General features: G+C 49.6%; 1 protein-coding gene across 8 annotated transcripts in view; it reads right to left on the bottom strand.

Moving 5' to 3' along the window:
- The window catches only part of dnmt3ab (DNA (cytosine-5-)-methyltransferase 3 alpha b), a 175975-nt gene that overhangs the window by 8345 nt on the left and 156289 nt on the right, over positions 1–11341 (bottom strand). For all 8 annotated transcript variants that reach the window (XM_061240976.1, XM_061240978.1, XM_061240977.1 and 5 more), the window contains 8 exons: positions 11216–11260; positions 10470–10549; positions 10208–10320; positions 9371–9554; positions 6542–6626; positions 5545–5690; positions 3572–3662; positions 3333–3481 (listed from right to left, as the gene is read on the bottom strand). In XM_061240976.1, coding sequence (XP_061096960.1) covers positions 3333–3481; positions 3572–3662; positions 5545–5690; positions 6542–6626; positions 9371–9554; positions 10208–10320; positions 10470–10549; positions 11216–11260 — 893 coding nt within the window. The remainder of the gene's footprint in view (positions 1–3332; positions 3482–3571; positions 3663–5544; positions 5691–6541; positions 6627–9370; positions 9555–10207; positions 10321–10469; positions 10550–11215; positions 11261–11341) is intronic.

Genomic DNA, 11341 nt, shown 5'->3' on the forward strand with positions numbered 1-11341 from the left:
AAAATGTACCTTCGCTGAGACTTTATTTCCGAGAGTGTAGGGCTACCACGACTCATGATCTGATACGAAAAACAGTACGTCACGAATGTACCGTAGTTCTATCGGAATACTGCTTTGAACACGAATACAGGCGACGATACACGATGCAAATTCCACGCAACTTTGTTTGCGGCAACTCGTTGCTCGTGATGTCATTTTATGCAATTCCACTGTTACACGGGGCAATTGACCTTTCCCTAAGCCCCGCCCCCCTTAGTTATTGTTTAAGTCAGACAAACTTTCAGTTTCAACATGGCGCGGTTGACAGCTCTTCCAGCTGAACTGCTGTCGTGCTTTTACAAAGCAGCAGATGCGGTTTCAGATAGGAGACAGAAAGGGGTTACAGTACGCCTTTGAGGGCTACATACAGGAAATCCAGGCAACACAAAATGAACATAATAAGGCGATCAAAATAGAGGCAAAAGCCTATAGATCCCAATCTAAAAGTGAATTGCCACATAACCTGCTGATCGAGACGGAGGCTGGCACTGATATCAAGGAGCAACACTGTTCATGTAAAGCTGGGTAGGTCTCTATTCACTATTATCGTCTTTATTACAAAGCAAAAGCACTAAGCACATATAACACTGCATCCAGTAGCCTTGTATGCTAGCGTATCATAACCATAAGTAGGCAACGTTAGCTGTAATTAACGAGGTGATATTTCGGTTATATTGTTGGACTGTGGCAACACAGTGAAGGTAGTCACCTAGAAAACGACCACAATAGCTTGTCTGTAACATATTAACGTTAGGTGTTTGGATGGATCACGAATAACAAAGTCAACTTCTAGCTGCTAGTCTTATGTTGTCAAAAAATAGAATCCAGATTGTGTTTACGTGATAGCTCAGCTATCGCTAAGCTTGCTTGCTACTTGCTAGCACCTTTGATTCTTCATATATTAGGTTAGCGAACCCAATTTATAGCCTGAAATAACGGAATACCGAATAGTGTAACTTTACTGTAAAGGCAAAACTTTAACCCTACACACAAAAGTGTGCCTGTCGATCCTTGAGGGGTTCAGCTGAGAGTGAGGACGTCCACAAAGTTTTATCCACAGGCGACCCTTGTCAGGGTTTGATTTTGGTTTGGGGAAGGGGAAAAAACGCACACCCCCCTCCAACCTCTCTGGGAAACGAGTATCAGTGTTACAAGTGCCCCAGGCACAACGTTTAACCATAACTATTTTATAGTCCACAAAAACGAGTGTCGAAAAGTACGAAAATCTGAGACGCCTGCACGAGAGCCAATGGAGCGCTGTCATGAAAGTGTCGGACCCCTGTCGGAGCTTGTTCCTGGCTGCGCTGTGATTGGCCAGTCTGCATTCTAGGGTGTGGCTTAGCGAAAGATGAATTCGCAATCAATTTAAATTTCACGCAACGATCAGACTCAAGTATGCGTTCGGATATTACACCGTATATTCGTTTATTCCGTTAGATACAAATATCAAGTCTTGATGGCAAAATTTAGCTCAGGTTTTTTGTTTTCTCTTAACGTTACATTTAGCTTGTTACATTTACGCGATGTCTAAAATACTGCCAACAAGTAAACGCAAAGCCTTGTTACGTGCTTTCATTTTATTGGACCACCTTGAGAACCAGTTGGAGGAGGAAACTGTCAAACTTTAACGAATTAACTGACCGTTAATTAATTGACCGTACAAACCTTCATAAAATTTGATGAGAATGCTCTTTTTCAAGGGTCCACGTATTTAGTTGAGCTATTTCGTTAACGTTATTAGCGTATATAGGCATATAGTTCGTCAGTTCGTTTAGGTAACATTAGGTAGCCAGTTATAGTTTATAATTTAGCTAGCTAGTAGCGTTATCGTAGTAGGCTACGCGCAGACAAGTCGCGTCTGATCAATATCTCTCGTCTGGTTGGTTATCGCATGCAGTCGGTTGCATGAAAGTTGAACTGCTCCCAACTTGTTCCAGCCAAGTTGCACAGAGATTGCAGGGAATGTCACACGAAGCAATCTATGACCAACTCAGCTGCAACACAGTTGTTGTTTAACAACACCTTAGGTCACAATAGTACACTGAATCGCAGTTGTCCTATCGCACTAGCCCTGTGAGAACGGGACGCTGGGAGCAGCACAGCTGGCGTTTCTCAGATATCAGCGGTTATAATCCCCAAACCGACGCTGTGGCACGCGGACGAAACCAGTGTGACCGCACGGCTAATCAGAGCCATGTGTGAGCTCGAACGGGCCGGCCAAAACGCCTTCCTGCGGAATAACTGTGTACCAGTGATACAACAGAACATGCATTATTTACTTACATTATTAAACCTATGTGATAATTCATACTGCTGATTTATCGACCTGCCGACACGGAGTAGCACAGTGCATGCTCACACAACAGTTGCATTCAGTGTAAGACACCATAAACATATTTAATAACACCTCTGTATATGTGTGTGTGTGTGTGTGTGTGTGTGTGTGTGTGTGTGTGTACTCAATGACTGAAGTAAGTAACCCTGACTGAAGTCAAAAAGAAAAAAATAATTCAGAGGACCGGCTGCAGTAACATCACCACCACCAGGTGGCGGTGCTGAGACATGAGTGGGTTTTACAGCGGGGGTCGCTGAGGCAGGAATGAGGCCAGCCTGCGTCGTCACGGCGATGACGCAGGAGCCCCTGAATCCCACCAGCTCAGCAGCTGGAGCAGAGGACCGCCTCTTAAAGGGCCGGTGGCAGAACAGGCGGAACACACACGCGCACACACACACACACACACACACACAGATACACACACACATAAACACACACACACACTCACAGACACACGCACAGAAACACACACATACACACACACACTCACACTCTCTCACACTCACACTCTCTCTCACACACACTCTCTCTCACACACACTCTCTCTCACACATACACGCGCACAGAAACACACACACACACATACACAGACACACACACTCACAGACACACACACGCATACACAGACACACAGACACACACTCACACTCACACACTCACACTCTCTCTCTCTCTCTCACACACACTCACACACTCACACACACACTCTCTCACACACACACACACTCACAGACACACACACGCATACACAGACACACAGACACACACTCACACTCACACACTCACACTCTCTCTCTCTCTCTCACACACACTCACACACTCACACACACACTCTCTCACACACACACACACTCACAGACACACACACGCATACACAGACACACACTCTCACACACACACACACACACACACACTCACACACACACACACACACACAGTAAGGGCGCTCGGTCCGTACCTCCAGGAAGCGGGAGATGTCCCTCTTGTCGCTGACGCCCATGGCCACCACGTTCTCGAACAGCCAGAAGAACGGCCGCGACTCCCCCTCCTTGGGCCGGGCCTCGTGGAGCAGCCGGTAGAACTCGAAGAACAGGCGCCCCGTCCCCTCTGGAGGACACACACACACACACACCTCAGAACCAGAGCAGACACACACACACACACACACTCACACACACACTGAAGCAGCGAGCGTACCGTACAGTCCTTTGCGAGCAGGATTTACAATGGAGAGGTCATTGCAGGGGCTTCCCCCGATGACCAGGTCAAAGGGACCCCACTCCTGAATCTGTACAGAGGGAGAGAGGGGGAGAGAGGGGGAGAGAGGGGGGGAGAGAGGGGGAGAGAGAGGGAGAGAGAGGGGACAGAAAGAGAGTTCAGTCCTGAATTCTTTTACTGCTCTGGAGCATTGCACTTGTCCCAGTGGAACCTCCAGCTGCCCGTTCACAGATCTGTTCATAGATCACAGCTACAGCAGGTTCAGCCACTGCAGACAAACAACAGCGGCAGACGATCTGCGTTCATCACCTGGCTCACTTTTCTGCTGATTTAGGAGGCCACTGACACCATTTTCTTTAGTTTCTTTATTTCCTGCTTGTTTTTCCAATCAGATTAGATTAGACCCAATCCTGTCTGGCCTGTGAGATACTGTCTTTAAAAGGAGCGAACGCTTCAGGCCTGACGGTGAGACGCGGGCGATGTGCAGCGGCTCAGGGCCTCTCCGCCCGCCGCGTCCCGATCCTTTGTGGCGGGAAAATCGTCCGCACATCAAAACGGCCGAGCCCTGCGTGTGCGGAGTGCAGCTCATTCTGCCGACGCGATCGTTCTCAGACACAGACGAAGCCGCAGAACTCATTAGTTTCAGACGCCGATCTGCAATTCTCTGCGGGCGACTCGCAGCGATGCATTGTGGGGGATCGGACGCACCGCTCTAGCGGGAGCCAGACGGGAGAGGTGTGACTGCAATCCTCAGAAGAAAGGAGCGGGAAACATCTTCAGAGCTCGCCTGTAAACCGCTGGTGGGGGCCGCTATATTTCCAGATTTTTATTCTCCACTCCAGGGTGGCTGGTGGACACACGCGTGTTACACGCGTTGTAAAAGTGTGCTCGGTCTAATTTACAAACCGCATAGTTTCCGATGAAAACCGTATTGATCGCCGATGTCAGGGTAAAAATGGATCCCAAATGAGACGCTGTGTTCTCCTTGCAGAAAGCCTGGGTCCTGACCAGGGCTGGGTTTATTCCGGAATGTTCTTCAGGCTTAAGCGCCTCCGTCAAGGGTACAGCAGTGGAGGAGAGACACCCCCCCCCGCGCACTCGCGTTCGATAACCCATAACCTGCTCAGAGTAAAACCCGTCTCCATGGTAGCCGCGACATCACTAATCCCCGACCGTACGGAAATGAAGTGAACGATGAACACAGCCTCTGGGACCCAGACTCACACCGACCGTATCCTGGATACAGACACGCTTACACCAGGGGCGGGGCCAGGGGGGGGCCAGGGGTGGCACTGCCCCCCCCCTGGAATCTGATTGGCCACCCCTGGTGCCCCCCCTACCAGAACCGGAATATGATAGGCCATTGTACGCAGCAAACCATATATATGGTAAGCCTTGATGGCTGGCCCCCCTCCTCTGGGTCTGTGCCCCAGCCTGACCCCCCCCATTCAAAATGTTCTAGACACGCCCCTGGCTTACACCCCACAATACAGACACGCTTACACCCCACAATACAGACACGCTTACACCCCACAATACAGACACACTTACACCCCACAATACAGACACGCTTACACCCCACGGCAGCGACACCTCACACCGCCCGTATCCTGGATACAGACATGCTTACATCCACGCCTGCAGTCAGCAGGTACCGTAATGCACACAATCAGCACGGCTGTTCACTCATGCCTGTACTACGGAAGCATTGGATGAAAGCGTCCGCTAAATGAAATGTAACAGTGGGTACGTTCTGACAGGACAGATCAGGGTGAGACGGGGCGGGACGCTCGCGTGTTTGCGTGTGACGGGACACTCGCGTGTTTGCGTGTGACGGGACACTCGCGTGTTTGCGTGTGGCGGGACAGGGCGGGAGGGGCACTCACGTGTTTGCGTGTGACGGGACACTCGCGTGTTTGCGTGTGGCGGGACAGGGCGGGAGGGGCACTCACGTGTTTGCGTGTGACGTTCCTCACGTCTCCCACGTACATGATCCGGCCTTGGTGCCGCACGATGCCCACAGTGATGGAGTCCTCGCACACCTCCGACGCTATGTAGCGCTCTACCTGGATCCCAAGGTCCTTTAGCACCAGGAGCCCTGCGGGTCAAAGGTCAGAGGTCACTTAACACGGGGCAGCCTGTAGACCACACCACGAACCCCGGTGTGGCCACAGAAAGATCAGTGCAGGTAACCCCACATTGCTCCAGGTGGGACTGGCCCCTGCTTAGTCTAATCAACTGTAAGTCGCCAAGACATCAACACCTTGCACTGTGCATTGTTACCAGGGGTGGGAAGTCCAGGGGTCAGAAAGTAAAAGTCCTGCCAGCTGACTTCACTAATTAGTTCTATCTTCCAGCTGAAGAATTGTGCTAATTAGCAAATCCAGGTGATTGGAACAAAATACTGTGGGAGACGTCCTACTTCCTAAAGCGGGATTTTTCCAGCCCTGATCATCACAGGATGACAGGTAACAGCGATAGATCCTAATTAAACACCAAACACGACTGCGCCCTTCAGATCACCTCATCTGGATTCTAATCTTCAGAATTACAAGTTTAACTGCGACTACAAACTGCCGACAAATGAGCAGGGAAAAAAAGCCCTTCAGTCCCTCAGGCTCCAGTGATAAAACCCCTCTAAAATGGCAGAATTCCACATGAATAGATAAATAACCTGGGACAGATATAGGGTCCGACACACCACATTAACCCTTTACGGTGCAAGACCACAAATACATGATTAGAATGTTCTTAACTGAATATTCTAACTCTGATGTCACAGTCGCTGCCGGCAACTGAGAACAGTGGAGTTCTGGAACTCAACTTAGAATGTTGAAAACATTCCAAAAAACGGGGTTACTGTGCCACGCTCCGTGTAGCAGAATAACCCGGCGCTCTGCCACGCTGCCCGCTAATGGAAGAGGAGGAGAAACAAGGCTGCGATCTCACCTGTCGCGATGCCGTCGAACAGCGACAGGACCCGAATGGGGTTTCTCCTCTCAGCTTGGACCGGCGGGTAAAGCTTTGGTGGATCCTGCAGCGATAGGGAGAGAGAACATCCCTTTAAGCAGAGCTGGCATTACTCTCCTTTAAGAACAGCCATCACTCCCCTTTAAGAACAGTTACAGTGGGGCAAAAAAGTATTTAGTCAGCCACCAATTGTGCAAGTTCTCCCACTTAAAAAGATGAGAGGCCTGTAATTTTCATCATAGGTATACCTGATTTTTAAAGAATTTATTTGCAAATTATGGTGGAAAATAAGTATTTGGTCAATAACAAAAGTTCATCTCAATACTTTGTTATATACCCTTTGTTGGCAATGACAGAGGTCAAACGTTTTCTGTAAGTCTTCACAAGGTTTTCACACACTGTTGCTGGTATTTTGGCCCATTCCTCCATGCAGATCTCCTCTAGAGCAGTGATGTTTTGGGGCTGTCGCTGGGCAACACGGACTTTCAACTCCCTCCAAAGATTTTCTATGGGGCTGAGATCTGGAGACTGGCTAGGCCACTCCAGGACCTTGAAATGGTTCTTACGAAGCCACTCCTTCGTTGCCCGGGCTGTGTGTTTGGGATCATTGTCATGCTGAAAGACCCAGCCACGTTTCATCTTCAATGCCCTTGCTGATGGAAGGAGGTTTTCACTCAAAATCTCACGATACATGGCCCCATTCATTCTTTCCTTTACACGGATCAGTCGTCCTGGTCCCTTTGCAGAAAAACAGCCCCAAAGCATGATGTTTCCACCCCCGTGCTTCACAGTAGGTATGGTGTTCTTTGGATGCAACTCAGCATTCTTTCTCCTCCAAACACGACAAGTTGAGTTTTTACCAAAAAGTTCTATTTTGGTTCATCTGACCATATGACATCCTCCCAATCCTCTTCTGGATCATCCAAATGCTCTCTAGCAAACGTCAGACGGGCCTGGACATGTACTGGCTTAAGCAGAGGGACACGTCTGGCACTGCAGGATTTGAGTCCGTGGCAGCGTAGTGTGTTACTGATGGTAGCCTTTGTTACTTTGGTCCCAGCTCTCTGCAGGTCATTCACTAGGTCCCCCAGTGTGGTTCTGGGATTTTTGCTCACCGTTCTTGTGATCATTTTGACCCCACGGGGTGAGATCTTGCGTGGAGCCCCAGATCGAGGGAGATTATCAGTGGTCTTGTATGTCTTCCATTTTCTAATAATTGCTCCCACAGTTGATTTCTTCACACCAAGCTGCTTACCTATTGCAGATTCAGGCTTCCCAGCCTGGTGCAGGTCTACAATTTTGTTTCTGGTGTCCTTTGACAGCTCTTTGGTCTTAGCCATAGTGGAGTTTGGAGTGTGACTGTTTGAGGTTGTGGACAGGTGTCTTTTATACTGATAACGAGTTCAAACAGGTGCCATTAATACAGGTAACGAGTTGCTGACAGAGGAGCCTCTTCAAGAAGAAGTTACAGGTCTGTGAGAGCCAGAAATCTTGCTTGTTTGTAGGTGACCAAATACTTATTTTACCGAGGAATTTACCAATTAATTCATTAAAAATCCTACAATGTGGTTTCCTGGATTCTTTCCCCACATTCTGTCTCTCATAGTTGAAGTGTACCTATGATGAAAATTACAGGCCTCTCTCATCTTTTTAAGTGGGAGAACTTGCACAATTGGTGGCTGACTAAATACTTTTTTGCCCCACTGTATGTAAAACGTAGAAAATGTAGGAAGCGGGCAAACATTTTGTAGGGTTTTAATAGGGGCTCAAGACAATAGTATAAGCAGTAGGGGAGATTCCATAGAGGAGATATTCCAAGTTCTAGTCATGGTAGAACCACTAACAGAAAACATACACAGTCCTGTTTGTAGTGATGAACAGGAGATACTCACACAGTCCTCGTCGTGGTAGGACCTGGTCGTGGTAGGACCACGAAGAGGGGGAGAGACTCACACAGTCCTGGTCGTGGTAGGACCATGAAGAGGGGGAGAGACTCACACAGTCCTGGTCGTGGTAGGACCATGAACAGGGGGAGAGACTCACAAAGTCCTGGTCGTGGTAGGACCATGAACAGGGGGAGATACTCACACAGTCCTGGTCGTGGTAGGACCATGAACAGGGGGAGATACTCACACAGTCCTGGTCGTGGTAGGACCATGAACAGGGGGAGATACTCACACAGTCCTGGTCGTGGTAGGACCATGAACAGGGGGAGATACTCACACAGTCCTGGTCGTGGTAGGACCATGAAGAGGGGGAGAGACTCACACAGTCCTGGTCGTGGTAGGACCATGAACAGGGGGAGATACTCACAAAGTCCTGGTCATGGTAGGACCATGAACAGGGGGATGTCAGGGTTGGGAGGTAGTACCGGTTGTGGCCACCAGTTTATTATTTTCACCTGGTGCTTATTAGTGCCAACGGGGTGTCTACCTCCAGAAGGTATTTAAAGCCCTCTTTGACCATCGGTTGACGCTTTGGTGTTCGCTCTGCCACCAAGCTGGTAAGCACACGGCAGACCCACTGTCAAAGGAGTCAGGTATTGTGCTGGTTGTGGGTTTTGAATTTAAAAGAAAAAATAAAAGAAAAAGGTAAGGAAGGTGTTCTGCTCGTTGTGTGTTCTTTAGTTTTTTTTCTCTTTTGTTTTCGGCTCGTGTGAGTCTGCGGGTGAGGGACGTTGTCCCCGGTATGTTTTTTCGACCTCCCGGGGTTTAGTGGCGGACACGTTCGCGTGCCCGCTCACTAGGGACTACCCTCAGTCGCGCCCGGCTCTCCGCCATTCCTCAACCTCATAGGGGAAGTACTCACAAAGTCCTGGTCGTGGTTGTTGGCGAAGAAGTGCTGCAGGCGGGAGGGCCAGTCGTCCCGGCGCCTCAGCAGTCCGTAGAGGTTCTTGCTGCCGCACATGTAACAGTTCCAGGGGTCCTCTTTAATGGCTGCCTGGGCCGCGCCTGGCCCCACCAGGAGGTCTACACACTCCACACAGAAGCACCTGCCCGGGGGAGAGCGTTAGCGTTAGCATTAGCGTTAGCGTTAGCCAACTGGGGCTGATTGCGAACTGGGGCTGATAGCGTTAGCCAACCGGGGCCGATTGCTAACTGGGACAGTTAGGATTAGTGAACTGGGGGCTGTTAGATTAGGGAACTGGGGCTGTTAGATTAGGGAACTGGGGCTGTTAGATTAGGGAACTGGGGCTGTTAGATTAGGGAACTGGGGCTGTTAGCGTTAGTGAACTGGGGCTGATAGGTAACTGGGACAGTTAGGATTAGTGAACTGGGGCTGTTAGATTAGGGAACTGGGGCTGTTAGCGTTAGTGAACTGGGGCTGATAGGTAACTGGGACAGTTAGGATTAGTGAACTGGGGCTGTTAGATTAGGGAACTGGGGCTGTTAGCGTTAGTGAACTGGGGCTGATAGGTAACTGGGACAGTTAGGATTAGTGAACTGGGGGCTGTTAGATTAGGGAACTGGGGCTGTTAGCGTTAGTGAACTGGGGCTGATAGGTAACTGGGGCTGTTAGCCTGAGCGAACTGGGGCCGATAGCATTAGTGAACTGGGGTGTGCGTACAAGCGGGCAAAACCGCGCTCCGTTTTTTGAACAACACAGATCTTCTTTCCGACCCTTTCAAAATAAAAGCGCTCTCACCGACAACAGTTGTTGTTGCCACACATTAGCACCTCACGGCCGCCGCAGCAGATTGTGCAGTAGGACTGGTAGCCGTCGTCATCGTACTGATACGCACACTCCAGGAAACAGTTCTGCAGGAGAGAGAGAGGGGGGGGGGGGGGGAGAGAGAGAGGGAGAGACAGAGGGTGGGAGGGAGAGAGAGAGAAACCGGTTTGAGATAAACTCAAAATGCCAATGTGAAAAATACTGCACTTTATTCACGTTCACGGGCGGCTCTTACCTTGCAGCTTTGGCACATGCCCCCAGTGAAGAGAGGATGCTCCAGGGACACATTCAGGCTTCCACAGGAAATACAGATATCTGCACAGAGAGAGAGAGTACACTCACACTGATCTGGGTACAGTATTACAGATATCTGCACAGAGAGAGAGTACACTCACACTGATCTGGGTACAGTATTACAGATATCTGCACAGAGAGAGAGTACACTCACACTGATCTGGGTACAGTATTACAGATATCTGTACAGAGAGCAGAGCCTTGTCAGTACACTCAGCACTGATCTGGGTACAGTATTACAGATATCTGCACAGAGAGGGTTAGGGTGATGGTAATCTCAAGCTATGTTTGGCCAGTTAAAGCTTTGTTTTGAGCTGGTAACTGGTCATTTCAAGCTGGTCATAGCTGGATTTTACACCAGGGAATTTGCCGAATTGTATTGTGCAGAACACCTGTACGCAAACATGCCTGTGTTACTTCTCCACTCATTTACTCTGGTTGTTCCTTTAACTTGTCGCCCATCTGTACTGCATGCGCTCTGTGTGTCTGTGTGTCTGTGTGAGCCTCTCTTCTCGAGCTGCGTGTCGTGTTCAGAGTAACCTTACACTCTGTGAAAAGCAGGTACACACGCAACGGCGGACAACATCAAACGCGCCGCGAATGGAAACAACAACGTCTCTCTCTTGACAGGAAGGAGAAGCGACAGGAAGTGAGGCTCGGACTTCCTGCCCGAGGCCGAGGGCGTACCTTCGATGTTTCTGCACTTCTGTCGCACTTCGTACACGAGCCGCTCTGAAACGCAAACGGGCACAAAACACCACAGGTCAAAGGTCACGGCGAACACGACAGGTCAAAGGTCACAGCGAACGCGGC

Source organism: Conger conger, chromosome 5 (genome assembly GCF_963514075.1).
Source record: "Conger conger chromosome 5, fConCon1.1, whole genome shotgun sequence".
Taxonomy (NCBI): Eukaryota; Metazoa; Chordata; class Actinopteri; order Anguilliformes; family Congridae; genus Conger; species Conger conger.